The sequence below is a fragment of the Rhinolophus sinicus genome, chromosome 4, assembly GCF_057876585.1.
Source record: "Rhinolophus sinicus isolate RSI-liver-muscle chromosome 4, RSI-T2T, whole genome shotgun sequence".
Classification (NCBI taxonomy): Eukaryota; Metazoa; Chordata; class Mammalia; order Chiroptera; family Rhinolophidae; genus Rhinolophus; species Rhinolophus sinicus.
Genome location: NC_142504.1, coordinates 26,437,513 through 26,453,832, shown reverse-complemented (window position 1 = coordinate 26,453,832; position 16,320 = coordinate 26,437,513). Strand labels below are relative to the sequence as shown.

The 16,320-nt window shown below is 35.5% G+C and overlaps 1 protein-coding gene across 1 annotated transcript in view; it reads right to left on the bottom strand.

Annotated features, from left to right (window-relative positions):
• Positions 1-16,320, bottom strand: part of THSD7A (thrombospondin type 1 domain containing 7A) — a 352,776-nt gene that overhangs the window by 29,706 nt on the left and 306,750 nt on the right. Inside the window, exons 14-16 of the mRNA XM_019726870.3 lie at positions 8,281-8,459; positions 6,031-6,036; positions 4,265-4,398 (exon numbers count right to left, since the gene is read on the bottom strand). Of these exons, the coding sequence (XP_019582429.3) occupies positions 4,265-4,398; positions 6,031-6,036; positions 8,281-8,459 (319 nt within the window). The remainder of the gene's footprint in view (positions 1-4,264; positions 4,399-6,030; positions 6,037-8,280; positions 8,460-16,320) is intronic.

Below are 16,320 nucleotides of genomic sequence, written 5' to 3'. Positions count from 1 at the left end.
GCTAGTATCAGCCTTCACTTTCACCATACTTAATAATCTCTCCAGGCACTTTTCTAATAGAAGAGAAAATCTTCATCCTTCATCTATAACTTGGAGAAGGTCAACCAAATTAATGGGTTTGGGAAGAGAACTGCTTTGCCCAAGATGAAGGAGGCTGGAGCTCTTACGCCTCTCAAACCCATTGCAATGTTTTAAACTGTCACTTGAATCACGTTACCAATTATACCTGAGATCTCAACTTTTTCCCCCAGAAATTTACAATCAGTTGGGGCACTGCAATTTCATATGTCTACTCCGCAGAATAACTTTTCTATACAGTGCTGCTGAATTTAAGAGAAATGTCTTTTTCCTGTGGGGTGCATTCAGAAAGTGTGCTATTAGTCATGTCTTAATTTGGCTTGTAGCCTGAAAAAGTATCTATACAAATACCCACCACCTCTGTATTTTTTTTGTAAATTGGATAAATACATTAAAGAGCAAACACAAAAACACACAAAGGTAGATATTTATTTGATTTCATTGTTGAAAAAATCACAAATTTCTTTGAGAGAATTTTAACTTCCCACGAAAAAGTTCTGCCTTCAATGGCCTTTTAAAAATGTTCTGCGGTACATTTATACAATGGAGTATTATTTGGCCATAAAGAAGAAGAAAATTCCATTTGCAATGGTATGGACCTAGAGAATATCATGCTAAGTGAAATATGTCAGATGGAGAAAGACAAATACCACGTGATCTCACACATGGAATCTAAAGAACTGAATAAATGAGCAAACTAAACAGAAATAGTCTCAGAGAAGACAGAGGAAAAACTGATGGTTACTAGTTGGGAAGAGGGTAGGGATGAGGGAGAAGGGGAGGGGACTAGAAAGCACAAATTGGTAGTCACAATATTGCCACAGTTATATGGAAGACAGTTTGGGGAATATAATCAATAACGTTGTAAAGATGTTGTAGGGTGTCAGATGGGTACTTGTCTTATTAGGGAGACCACTTCATGGATGGTGTAGATGCCAGACCACTGCACTGTACACCTGAAGCTGAAGCTGAATAATACTGAATGTCAACTATAATTTAATATATATATATATATATATATATATATATATATCCACAGGATGTGAAGTACAGTGTAGGGAATAGAGTCAGTGGAATTGTAATAGATATATACGATGTCAGAGGGGTAGTAGATTGGGGGAGGGGGTTATCACTTTGTGAGGCATGAATTGTCTAACTCTTACATTGTTTTGTACATCTGAAACTAGTACAAAAAATAAAAAAAAAGTTCTGTTGATAGCAGCTTTGAGAGGACATAGAACAGACAAGAGAGTTCAATGCTCAAAGCTGGATCTGCTGCTAAGAGATTGCACTCACTGCAAGAACTGACAAAATGCACAAGGATTAACTTGCAAAATTACCTATTGATTCGGAGTTAAGGACAGATGGTCAATACTCTATTAAGTACTTATGCACATAAAACTTCATTTTCAAAGGCTTTTATCTTCCTTTAATTTTTATTATACAAGCAATATGTTCATTTTAGGAAAAACAGAGGAAATAAAAAAATTTGCATAATTCTTATCAGAGATAACCACTCTTAACAGACTATTATATTTAAACATATATTTTCATTTTATTAAATGGGAGCAAACTTTACCTACTATTTGTACCATTTAAGAAAGAAAAGCAAGAATACATTATTGATGTCTCTCTTGTATTATTAACTATTTTTCTAAGATATAATTTTTAATGACTACATTTGAATGTGCCACAATTGAAAAAAAAAAAAAAAACAACAACCAAAAAACAAAAAAAACCTTTATTGTTGACATTCAGATTATTTATGTTTTATTTATTTTATTTGGTATTAATGATTTATTTAATCAATCTAGAATACAGAATATTTGGGTCGAATTTTGGGCCCAAAGGAAGACACTTTAAGTTCATTTGCTTTCTTCAAATTCTTGGCCTTTCTCCTTTCCTTAGGAAAGGAATTGTGCCGTGAGAAAACTGAACTGTATTAGAAAACAGTGTAGAATCAAGATGGAGGCTGAGGGTGGGGCCAGAGGCTCACATGTGGCAATAGGGGGTGCACTGTTTGCAGAGAATTCTAAAGCAACAATAAAAATAACCAAATCAATCTGTTTTATTATTATTATTATTATTATTATTATTATTATCATCACCATCATTATCATTGCAATGTGTTGGAAATTTCAAAAAATTGTCAGTGAAAAGTATCTCTTCCCACCAGGGCAAACCATTTCTATCACTCAGTCTTTGATATGTCATACCATCCTAAAGTAGAAAGAATGACATCAAATATATTCAATCCTGCTCTTACAGACTCATCCATCCTAAAATGTCATCGATTGCTGACAGCTAAGCAGGACACTTGGACCTTAATTAGCAGAGGATAAGGTTAGGGAGGTATGCTACTCAATAAAGAAACATTATTACATGATCAGAGATCACAACCAATGCTGACCTTCTCTTTTCTATATATGCATTAAAGATGTTTACTGAAAAAAATAAGTTGATCAGAAAAGTTACTTTATTTAAGATGTGTTTGGAAATGTTGAGAATATCTATGCACAGAGCAAAAAAACACGTACACAGATAGTTGAAAGGAAAGTTGAAAGAACAGTAGTTCATTATAATTTCTTTTATTAACCAAAAAACCAATGTACCCAAATACTTAATATCAGAGAAATATTTTTAAATTTAAAGAAGAAATTTTAAATTTTGAAGAAGTGTAGAAAGCAGAATTTCTGCCTTTTCCTTCCGTTTCCTTATCAACTCATTACCTCCCCTGCTCCCATCCACCTTTTTTTTTACGTTACTCAGAAAAATAACTTGAGAGTTCCAATGGCTTTGGAAAAAAGAAATATATATATATATATATTAGAAGCGAAGTTATACGTAGTATGTCAAGGACTTAGAATAACAAAAATTGTTAATTTGGTCTACTTTTCTATTGAAACAGATTAAGACATATGAATCTTAAACTGATAAAAAGTTAAGACAGCGGTGAGAATGAGCTTTTTCAAAACATGAGCTGTCAAGTTCTGGATGTTCTTAGATTTGTCTTTACTTTGTGCCACTCAGCATGGTTAGAAGAAACTGGTATAATTAAAAAGCATCTCTCTCTCTCTCTCTCTCTCTCTATTTATATATACATATATATGTATATATATGTATAAATATATATATGTATATATATTTATACATATATATTAAATTATAGTTGACATTCAATATTATTGAGCTTCAGGTGAAACTAATAAAAACATGAAGTGACAAGAGACTTAGGTTTGAATGCAAACTGTGTCACTTTACTAGAGGTAAATTAGTACTTGTGAATCTACAAAGTGGAGATAGTAAAACCTCATACACTTGTTTCCTAGGTTCTAGAACTCTTAAGGATTGTATGCAGATGCTGTGGAGAAAATTTAATGAGTATCACTCTTGTATTATGTGTCAGGGAATTTCTATGACTGTGACAAGGTCTCAGTTTGGAGAAATGTACAGGGTTTAATAAAGGCGACAGACATGTAACGGGAGCTTTTCAAAACAATGACGTGCACATAGGGTACCATGGAACAATGCTGCTCAACAGAAGTTTCTGTGTTGATGGAAATGCTGTCTGATGGAATAACCTCTCGCTCCCCGTGGCTACTGAGCACTTGAAATGTGGCTCCTGTTAACTGAGGAAACACATTTTTTATCTTATTTCATTTTAGTTAGCTTACATTTAAAGTGAGAGTGGGCACACGTGGCTAGTGGCTACTGTCCCAGATAGTGAGGCCACAGAAGAAGAAATGAGAAGCGCTAGCCAGCAGGGGTTTTAGAGACGGCTTCCTGGAGCAGGTGACAGTATTCAAAAGTTGGTCAGTTGGATATAAAGGAGCAAGAGTTTATCACACATTATCACTGAAATGCAGTTAGAAATATATTTGGCGTTGAAGGAAAAAGTTACAGGGGTTGGAAAATCGGCATTGGTTCAGCTCGAATTCAATATGAGACTCTTTCCCTGCAAGAAAAGCACCTTGAAGCGAAGCTTCCTAAATCAGAAAGCCGAATACGATAAACTGCTGCTCGAAGCAGATCCCTTTAGAATGTTCCATGAACACAAAGTCCCTAAAAATAAAACTGAAGACAGTGTATTTAGGAGACTGGCGAGCAGTGAACGCTCATGTTGGCAGGTGTGAAACTGGGAGGTGTTGTGGATTTTGCTTCTCTGGGCACTTCAGCTTGGCCTCACCTCACTTTTCGGGTTTGCACGCCCTCTCCGCAGTTATCCCGCATGTTCACGAAGGTCACCTTGCAGACGCTCCATGGCTCTGTGACCCATAAGTACTGGTGGCAGTCACTGTGGCAAGGGACGACCTCATATACCTGAAACACACACCATTCTCAATGATCTCATCTTAGGAACCTGATGAGAGTGAGTGGGAAGACTACAGCTTAATAATCATTATATTCTTATTTTACATATTTTTATTTCTCTCCCTTGTTGTTCCTTATTCTAAAATAGAATCACAGAGATGTTTGTTGAGACTTCTAGCACTGAAAGGCAGGGCTAGCTAGCTGTGTTTTATTCTGTTCCTCCATTATTACGTTGCAGCTATGGATCTGACCTGCTGGACCACATTTGACATGTTACTTCCCCCGCACTGACCCTCCCCACACAGTACTATGATTTCCTGGGTCATTGGTCTTATTTACAGTTTTCTGTGTCTTCAATAGTTACCCCTGGTTACTCATATGCCAGGCATTTAATAGAGATTTGTTGAATGAATGAATGAATGAATGAATGAATGAACGAATGAAGGAAGGAATGAATGAAATGTATCAAACTAGCTGTTTTCAAATAAATGTAATTTGGCTGGTTTTCCAAATATGTATGTGTTACAAAAAACACGTGCATCTTTTGTGTTCCATTTATGAAACTAAGCTAAAAGATAAAGAACATGAACATATCTTCAAAGTAACCCTCAATCATATAGGGCTTGGAAGCAAGGTCTGCAATTGGTTTCATATCACATAGCTACAGCCTGAAGCAGTGAGGGCCACAGGAAGCAAAGCAAACTGTCTCTGCTCCCTTATGCATAAAGATTTTCAGCCCCAAGTTTGAGGTGGTTTGTTTGGTTTCAGGATTTTTAGAACAATGAACAATTATTCTCTTTTCTCAGTGAGAAGAATGGCTAAATAAAGGAAATAAATGGACCACTATCCACTGCAACAGAGATGACTCAACCATTATAGAAAATGTTTTTTTCAATCATTTCAAAATCTATAATAACCTGACTCTATTTTTTTATGCTACACACACACACACACACACACACACACACACACACACATGAATGTCTTATATAACTAATTCCAGAAAATATAGATTTAAATAGCCCTTTGGAGTCATTCTTTGTGCAAATTTTAGTGGACTTCACCCAAATAAAGTGACAAAGGAGATCTATTTCCAAGTAAAAAATGTGCACTGTTGGTGAAAGAATCTATACTTACTGTGATCAAATTCACATTGGGTGCTATATTAAAATACGACTAAATACTACTAGGTAAAACATTACCTTAAAACTTGTGGGAAAGGGAAAAATTGAAGGGGAAATCCTTAGATGGCAACAAGCATTTTAACCTCCTACATTGCAGTGAGTACAGATCAGTTCAGCAAACTCCTGCCACCCACTTTCAGCCACCTGTGCGCTTACTCTCCCTCTGAGAAGCATGAGATCATTCAGGGGACGTGTCACTGTTTTTTCAAGGCTGGTGAAGTAAAGCTAGTTTCCCACCTCAAGCCCTGATTCTAAAATGAGAAAACACAGGTAGCATGCTAGGAAATAAAAAGGGATCAGCTGTAGAACACACATTTTATGGAAAGTATGATATTTTCTTTTTCCTGTAAAAGATACAACACAACAGTAGGAAAAAAAAATACATTTTCAGAAATCAGAAGTAAAACAGAAAACAGGCAGCACTCTCTTATAAGCCATGAGGTTTAAGAGTTCTTACCTGTGCCTGGAGTGGTCACATTCAACGGAAATGAAAAAAAGGGAGAGAAACAAAAATAAGGAAAATGTCAGTATTTTTAATAACACACGTTCTAAGTTTCAAATATTATACCTATATAAATCCTATTTTTTTGGTAAATGATTAGAACATTTTTCTTTGGTCTTGGGAGACAAAAAACAACTTATTGTCTAAAATTAAGATGCGCAAATGAGTAATGCAAACAGCAGAGTCAAGGAAAGGATTAGATTGGCAGGATGAGGACATCTCAGAAAGCTGAGTAGACCGCAAAATACCTACCATGGGGAATTGATATATAACTACACATGTCTTGTGGCTCAAATTGTGAATGGACTACCTACGTATGGATTGATTGATTGATCAATCTACCAATCTTCATCCATTCTTCTATATTTCTTAGGAAATGAGGATTTGTTTCCTCAATTGGAAAATGGAACCTCAGACACAATTTTCGAGTCAATGTACCACCAGGCGTTTTGAGGAATGTGTAATTGTAGTAAAAAGTATGTGATTTACAATTTTCAATATTGACACACATTTTTGCATATGCTTTATGTTCCTAATATTTTACTAATATATAAATCCCTAGAAGTTTCTTTCTAAATGTAGAACAATTATGCTCAAGGTCAAATATTCAAGAATCTATTATTTCTTGTTTTAGCTTTGATTTTTCAGTTGTTAATGCCTCAATATACCACCAGTAAGCTGACAACACATACCCAGATGTACTTCTCAGACTCTGCATTAGATTCTATCAGCATTGGAGAGTGACAGAGAAATGGCTTAGATTAAAGACTTTTCATAGCATGACAACTTGGCACAAAGTATTGAACCTTTGCAAATTCATTATTAAACAAAATGCTGAAGCAAACACAATTACTTTTAATTTAAGAATTGACTGGCTGTGCACACATACACATATATACTAAAGTATAAATATGTATAGAATTTCTCTTTATTAGAATTATGGATCAAAATTTGTTAAAATTTGAATTCTCTATTGGAAATTAAGGATTTTAAAACTTGTAGGAAAATATTATTTTGTATTATAAACATTACATTTCAGTTATTCTGTTTCATTAGGGTGATGGAAGTGAATTTTCTTTTTTGGAAATATTCACTAGGACAGGGAAACCAATAGATGGCAGCAATGCAGTGTGTTACTCCCTTTCAGTTGCATTTAAGGGCAAATTTAGCTACTTCACTAGGGGGAAATCAGGATTCATTCAGAGTACTTTCTAGGGAATTTAATTCTTCCCTTTCTTCATCCTAATCCCTTTATTCAAAAGTTCTCGACAGTGTACTCTCATTGCTATGAACAATTTAGGTTAATTTAGGAAGGAAAGTCTGTGTAGTGGTAAGCAGTGTGTTTGGAGGTTAAAATTAGACAGTCTATGTATGTATGAAACATGTCTACACATTTAAGGTTGGTTCGTACATATGACTTGGTTCATTTGATTGTGACATAAGTTTAAATATGCATTTTAATATTTACATATACTATATGAAATTCTTTGTTAATTCACATGTAAGCCAAGCATGATAAGAATTGTCTGATGCATTTTCTATTACTTTTAGTCACAATTCCTTCTATTAGCCTTTTTCTTTATATTTCCAATAGAACATGAGTAACAACTATTAAGAGCAACTAATGAAATGTGCATTCAAAGTCAAATAAAGTTCCAAATAAGATTGAAAAGTCCAATGACTAAATTGATAAATAACATACTTACAGTGGCTTTGAGGCCATCTTTAAATTTTTTAACATATTTTATATCACACAAATTTAAATGAACATACAGTATATATTTCCTAATTTTAGACCCAAACCCACATACTTTCTCTGATTTTTAACTGAAGTAGCTAGTCATTGAGATACCTTTTCTGAGAGTCTAGAGAATTCTAAGAATGAGATAATCTTGCTCTCAGCATACAAGTTCGATGTACATTAAATTTTATATCAAATACCTTGCCATTATTTCAAAGGTAGGTTTCCTTTTATTTCCACTGAAGGCAAATTCATTTGAAAAATACGCAGGGTACTAACTCTCTTGAGACTACAGAGATGATATGTCTGATTTGGGATTTTAATAACATATGTGTATGTACTCAGGCATTCTAAAGATAACATGCTTATTCAGGGACTATTTGCTTTTGTCTATTTTGGAACAAAAAATAGATCATTGTGAATCTAAACCACAGTATTTTAATAATCCCAATGGTAGAAAATACCTGGTTGACATGGTCCAGTTTGGGGCAAGGCCTTCCTCCATTGTACGGTTTTTCTCGCAACCATTTAGATCGAACCTTCACACCACTCCCACAGGACTTACTGCAGCGGGACCAATTGGACCACTCACTGAGCTTGCAGTCGGAGGGGCAGGGGATGATGCAGGCCTCTTCGATGTAACCTAAGTGGAGGAAAATGAGTCGAGAACCATCTCCTTCACATGTCAGTCGCCCTCTACCACCCACCATTCTAGCTCATTTAGAAGGTCCAAGTTTGACTTGACAGCAACATGCAAATGCAGAGATGTCTCTGTCATTAAGGAATCAAATTAAATTCTGCGGGAAAATGACACATACACGCGGTGACTCTGTTATAATAACAGCTGAGCAGCTGCCATATGATCTGCTTAGAATTCACGTGCACCATATTTCAACATTTCTGACTTTCTGACAGCTAGTGTTTAATTGACAATAACCTGTCTGCTGCCATATCATTCTCATGCTGCCAAAAGATTCATTAAAAAAATTATAACAGTTTTCTACAAAATCCTATCTGTTAATGGAACACAAGTTCAGGTTTCTGAGTCTACGCAATGTTCTTCCTCAAGAAGAAAGCCAGACACTCTCAGTGGATTTCCAAAAAGAATCATTTAACTTAGCACCTTATGTTTCTCCTTCTTTGAAAATCAAGTCTGAAGAAGAACAGTGAAGGATGTTAAATAAATAATGTCTCATATTTTTATAGTGTTGTCCATTTCAAAGTGCCTTCATATCTTGTATTCATTGGATTCACTTGAAAATCTTATAAATGTATCGGGCAAGTATTGATTCTACTGGCAGATAGGGAAACAAATGCAGAGAGATAATTGACAAGTGCAAGGTCATCCAGCAAAATGTGGGGAAAGGTTTTCTGACCTCTGGTCCAGTACTCATTCCATCCAATCACACAGCCAATTAACTTAAGAGTCTACAGAGTAGTTGTGAGAAACAGAAGCATTTTCCTTGAACAGTCCCTTCCCATCAACTTGGTGTTTCTATCAATTTATCACTATTGTTCTCTAGGCAACTATGTGGAAAAAACAAAATTCCTCTGGTCAAAAGTAAAATGCTGTCCTCCGTAACACTTTGTGGAGAGTAGTTGTTCTGGATGCAAGAACACATTCTGCCTTACCCTTTTACATCAACATGAAGGATTCTATCTTGAAAATGATTATAATATAAACAATTTATACTAGGATTTCTAAGTAGAATTTTAAGAACTTTATTGAGCCATAATTCATATACCATAAAAGTCAGCTCACATTTTGGTATTTAATATATTCATTGAGTTGTGCAACCGTCGCCACCATCTAATTTCAGAACATTTTCATCACCACGTAAAGAAACCCTGTACCTATTAGCAGTCACTTCTCATTTCCCCCAACCCCCCATCCCCCGGCAACCACTAATCATTTTTATGTCTCCAAGGATTTGCGTATGCTGTACATTTCATAAAATGAAATCAAACATTACATGGTCTTTTGTGATTGGCTTCTTTCACTTAGTGTAATGTTTTCAGGGTTGATTTATGTTGTAGCATGGGTTAGTACTTCATTCCTTTTTATGACTAAATAGTATTCTGTTGTATAACTATATCATATTTTGCTTATTCATTTATCAGTTGATGAATACTTTAGTTGTTTCCATATTTTGCATATTATGAATACTGCTGCTGTGAGAAGTTTCCATGTGAAAATGTTCAGTTCTCTTGGGCATATAACTAGGCGTGAAATTGCTGGGTCATTTAGTAACTCTGTATTTCACTTTTTGAGAAGTGCCAAACAGTTTTCCAACATGACTGCCTCATTTTACAGTATCATTAGCAAGGTAGGAGTGCTCTAATTTCTACATTTGTTATGTCTTTTAAAAAAATTTTAATGTCCTTTGAGGAATAAAATTTTAAATGTTAATGAAAGTCAATTTATCTCTTTTTTCTTTGGTTGCTTGTGTTTTGATGTCATAGCTGGGAAACCATTATCTAATTCAAGCTCATACTATTTACACCTATGTTTTCTTCTGAGTTTTATAGTTTTGGCTGTTAATATTTAGTTATAAATTCATTTTGAGTTAATTTTTGTAAATGATAAAAAGTTAGGCAGTCTAATTTCATTTTTTTGTATATGATTATCAAGTTACCCCAGGCCCATTTGTTGAAAAGACTATTCTACTACATTGAATTGTTTCGGCACCCTTGTTGAAAATCAATTGACCATAAATGTAAGGATTTATACCTGGATTCTAAATGCCATTCCATCAATCTCTATGCCATTACCACACTGTATTGATTACTGTAACTTTGTAGTAAGTTTTAAAATCAGTGAGTCCTCATATTTTTTTTTCTTTTGCAAGATAACTTTGGCTCTTTTGGGTCCCTTGTATTTATATATGAATTTTAGAATCAGCTTGTCAGTTTTTGCCAAAAATGAGAGCTAATATTTTGATAGGAATTGTGTTGAATAGCTTTATCAATTTGGGAGTATTGCCATCTTAACAATCCAGATACATGGATAATTAAGTCCTATGGCACGATTAATATATATATATCAACTCTTAACAGATCATCTTCAAGCTACCATCACTTTCTATTTTCATTTTGTATTAGATTTGTGTTATTTCTTTATGTATGCATTATTTATCTTCATTACTAGGATATAACTCCTTCAGAGTCTAGAAGGATGCTTGGAACACAAGATATTCTTAACAAATACCTTTTGACAAGCTGACTAAATTATAAAGGAATTCAACTAAAAGAAAAAATTTCCTGAAAAGATAAATGAATCAGGGACAATGCCCAAAGATGCTGTTAAGTCTACAAGTGACACATGGGGAGATTTTGAGGTACTGGTTATGATGTTCCATTTCTTGAAATAAATGGTGGCTATTACATAGTTCACTTCAAAATTATAGTTGAAACTTACAGATATATATTCTTTCCATTTATTTTGGTCTTCTTTAATGTTTTTTAGTGATGTTTTGTAGTTTTTAGTGTATAAGCCTTTTGTTAAATTTATTCCTAAGTATTTTATTCTTTTCACTTTAGGTAGATTTAAAAGAAAATGAACAAACATTGATTTCTTTTATTATAGTGAAATAAGATCACATAAAAACCAATATGACAAGTTTAGTCTATAAGTTCATGCCCAAAGTGCCCTGGATTGAGATAGTGATTTAAAAAGCTTGCTGGGCTGGCCCGGTGGCTCAGGTGGTTGGAGCTCTGTGCTCCTAACTCCGGAGGCTGCCGGTTCGATTCCCACATGGGCCAGTGGGCTCTCAACCACAAGGTTGCCAGTTCGATTCCTTGAGTCCTGCAATAGATGGTGGGCAGAGCTCCCTGCAACTAAGATTGAACACGGCACCTTGAGCTGAGCTGCAACTGAGCTCCCGGATGGCTCAGTTGGTTGGAGCACATCCTCTCAACCACAGGGTTGCCGGTTCGACTCCCACAAGAGATGATGGGCTGCGCCCCCTGCAACTAGCAATGGCAACTGGACCTGGAGCTGAGCTGCGCCCGCCACAACTAAAATTGAAAGGACAACAACTTGACTTGGAAAAAAAAAGTCCCGGAAGTACACACTGTTCCCCAATAAAGTCCTGTTCTCCTTCCCCAATAATAATAATAATAATAATAATAATAAAACACAAAACAAAAAAACAAAAACTTGCTAATTTACTATGAAGTATTTCCTAACGTTGCTTATCATAAATTTCCTGGAATACCTGTTAAAAGTACATGTTTACAGCAACCCCAGACATTAAGCTACAGTTCACTTAGTGTAGGGTCTGATTTGGGAAATTAATATATTTTCTTGTGTTTATTTGGCACTTCCTTTTTTTTTTTTTCTTATCAAGATAATTGTAGATTCACATATAATTACAAGAAATAATTGAGAGAGGTCCCTTTTACACTTTTCCCAGTTTCCTCCAATGGTAACTATAGCATAATTTCAACCAAGATACTGAGATGGATGTAATTTATTGAGCTTATTCAAGATTCACCAGTTGTACTCATTTGTGTATGTGGGAATGAAATTAGGAAACACTTTTACAAGACACAGATGGAACCAGTAAAATCTGGAAGAGGAGTAGATTTGTAGCCTATCTGTTGTGCGGGGCGGCCTGTGGGGTCTCTGCTCCCACTCCCCACATAAGAACACAGGATGTGGTGAGGCCAAAAAGGAACACCCATGGAGCCATAGATAGGGGAGTCATACCACTATGGTCTCACTGGAGGCTGGGTTCACACGACGTGCGACCTGCTGTCCGCTTTGCTGCCAACCAACCGACTCTCCTCGACTCTCCTTGACTTCCCTCGACTCTCCTCCATAGCCGCGGCAGTTATATTAGTGGCCAATGGCTCAATGGTTACAGCTGACAGCCAATCAGCCACAGCTGACGGCCATCCAATCACAGCTGATGGCCATTTACTACCTGAGCCAGCACCCCTCCACGTGAGGCCAAGAGCCTGGAAACTGTTCTCTGGGGCTCTGTCCCCACACTATCTTTCTATACATTATCCCCGATACTTTTGTCAAAGGTATACATCACCTGTTTTAAACTTACTGTAGTCTCTATACACAAAAGTGCATCTTTCATAAATATCAAGTTCACTAAAAAAACTCATAAAACTAACACTCCAGAACCCTCCTTTGTGTTCCCTTCTGATCACTACCCCTTCTCACATGGGCAACCATTATCCTGATTTCTCACAATGCAGAAGAGTTTTGCTTTTTAAAAGTTTATGTGAATAGAATCAGAGTGTATACCCACGTGTGCTAACCTCCTTTCACTCCACACTGTGATGTGAGATTCATCCCTATTGTTGCATGTTGTTCGAGACTTCATTCTCCTTGATATATAGTATTCTATTGTGTGAATATACATTACGGCTTATTCATTCAGTCTATTGTTGGCGAGTGGGTATTTTTCAATGTGCATCTATGATTAACAATAGTTATGAACATTGTAGAACATGTCTTTTGGTGAACATATGCACGCACTGCTGTTGGGAGTATTCCTAGGAGTGAATTTGATGCATCAGAGAATATATGCATATTATGTCACCTAATTATAATGAAGAATGAAAGACAAAGTTTTTTTAACGATGGGATCACAAATTTGGTCTGATGAACAGGATGCACTAAATGAGTTTTCCAAAGTGGTAATTAGTCTCAGATAATCTCCAGGAAGGCAGGTGTGCCGCCAGTTGGGGTTTTGTCAGTTGTAAAACACTGAAGACAGGAAGAAGATGCAGATGTTAAGTTTTGAATATACTTCTGACACTGAGGAAGGCTTTTGGAGTATTGATAATGATCCAGAGGAAAGTCCAGGAGTGAATTGAAGGAATAATTTATGAACATTTTGAAAAGCATAATCTTTAAGAGGGGTGTATTCGTCTACTTACATCTGATAGCTTGACTTTAATTATGGCTTGAGGTGAGGAAACAAAAGCCCACATCACTATTTTGAATTGAAATATATTTCAAATTCCATTCCCTTTTTCCTACAGCACAGCCAGTTAATGAATTTACCTAAAACAGCATGAGATGCTTAAAAATGTAACTCCTGATTTGGCTAGTAATAATTTTTTAATGTAATAGTTTTGTGTTGTCTAGTAATAGTTTAAGAAATAAAATCAAACTGTAAAAATGTCTAAAGTTATTCCCAAATCAGTGCCAGCCTGTGACCAAACTGTTTAATGTTTGTAAAAGTCCAATAATATTTTTAAATCACAATTATTTTCCAACATCATCAATTGCTTTGGAAAAAGGACACTAGTATTTTAAAGGTGATATTACTGAAATATTTCTAGCAGAATTGCATTTTTCCACCATGTTAAACTTCAAAACCACTTCAAAAGTAAACCTCTCAACTTTTTTTATTTAGTAACTATAGTGGAAAGTAGAAAACATAATCTTTCATGACTCTACTTCTTGGAGTAACAGGTAAATGAAAATTTTTTCTTTCCATTTTATCTACTGAAATACTATGGCAGTAGTGAGATTTACTATGTATCACTTCAGACTGATTCCCTTTGTATTACTGAGTAGACAAATATAACACATTATGTCTGAACTTGCAAGAGCGTATTACAGAAAACATCTCTCAAATAAAACTCAACCTATTAAATTGTTAAAAGATACAAATTAGGCACTGAGATAAAGACAAAACTGCAGCATAGTATAATGCTCAGTATTCCATTTTTTATTTTCCAATTGTGCAACAACATTCAATAATTGCCTGTCATGTTTATCTAGCACAATTAAAATCCTTAATGCTAGTAGTGAACTGCTAGATAAGCATTTCCCTGCATTCTCTGCTAAGATCATTTTTGAAGGCAATTAACACCAAACAATCATGGGTGATGGAAAGACAGAAACATTTGATGTGTTTTGAGCTAAATAAACTGATGGCATCTTGTAGCAATTTATGGCTTCTGAGGAGTGCTGGAATAAAATAAATGACTTCACAATTAGGGTGTTAAAACTTTTAAGAGCTCAACACTGAATTTGACACATGGAAAAATCTAACTCCTGATTTGTGTCCTATATCTGTTCTGACTGCTCTTTCAGGTTGAAATGAATACAAAACACTGGCAGCCTTAAAGTGGCAACTGGAGGACATATTGCCTTTGAGATATATCCAATCACCTCATTCATTTGAAATATGAATGTGCAGATAAAGTAGCTTTCAACAACCTTCACAATTACTATTTTGTGCTGCTGAAAGGGGAACTGTTGATAGATTAAAGAGTTCATTTTGAAAACACATGGAAAATATTGGTTCTGATTTACAGCTGTGTGAATGAGCCACTCTGGCACTCAATGTGAAACATCTGGATTAATTTCCAAAGTGACCTCAAAAATCTCCCCTACTTAAATGTGTATTACATGCATGTGACCGCAATCAGGAATGAGAAAATTTAGCTATACCTTTATCTACTGTTGTCCTCTTGGGTTTGAAAATGTATATATTTTTTAAATTAAAATATTCCGAAATGAACAGAATATTCTTTTGCAATTAAGAACTTTTAACTTGATAACCCAGGGAAACCAAACTACTATGTATATATCTAAACTCCTACAATCAAATGTTCTACCCAAACTCATATAGTCAGTGTATATATCAGTGAACATTGGGCAATTAAAGTTTTCATAGTGGAGTTTTCAGGTAAATTTCTATAACTACAATGCAATGCTATTTTAATTTTATTTATTTATTTTTTATACACATGTGAAAGCATATCTCTTCATATCTACTAAGTATTTAAAGGTTTTTCTCAGGAAATTTCAACATCAGTGTTAATGACTGTGGGGTTCTGTAGCTGTTGTTATTCCACTACTGGGAATTTACCCAATGATTAGGTACATTCAGATTCATTTAGATACATCTATGTATAAGTTCATTCATTATCAAGGACATTGCTCATAGCAGGCTCTGAAGCTTTCTGTTGTATTAATATAATAAAGAATTTGGCTGGTCTTCATCCCAGATGACTGGGAGACAGCCTCCAAGCCCTGACATTTCTTGAGTGATAGGACCATCTCTGTTATCCAGGGTGGTCGCCTTGGACTACACATGAGTTGATGGTAAAGGTGTCTGGTTGAGTGGACTGGTCACCAACCAGATGTTTAGAGGGTTGGGGCTTTAAGTCACATGATAACTGACCAACCTCTGAGGAGGGGAGTTGAGTTCAACCATGTAGTCAGTGATTCAATTAATCATATCTACGTGATGTAACCCCAGTAACAGCTCTGGCTATCAAAGCTCAGGTGCATTTTCTGGCTGATTATAGACATTGATGTGCAGAGAGGGTGATGTTCCTTGGCTCCACGGGAAGAGAACATGGAAGCCTTGTGTTTGGGACCCTCCCAGACCTTGCCTTTCAGTCTTTTATTTTGGCTGGTTTGGATTGTATCTTTTTGACATAATAAAACTGTAATTGTAAGTGCTTTCCTGAGTTCTCTGAGTCATTCCAGTAAATTATTGCACCTGAGAGTGTATTGG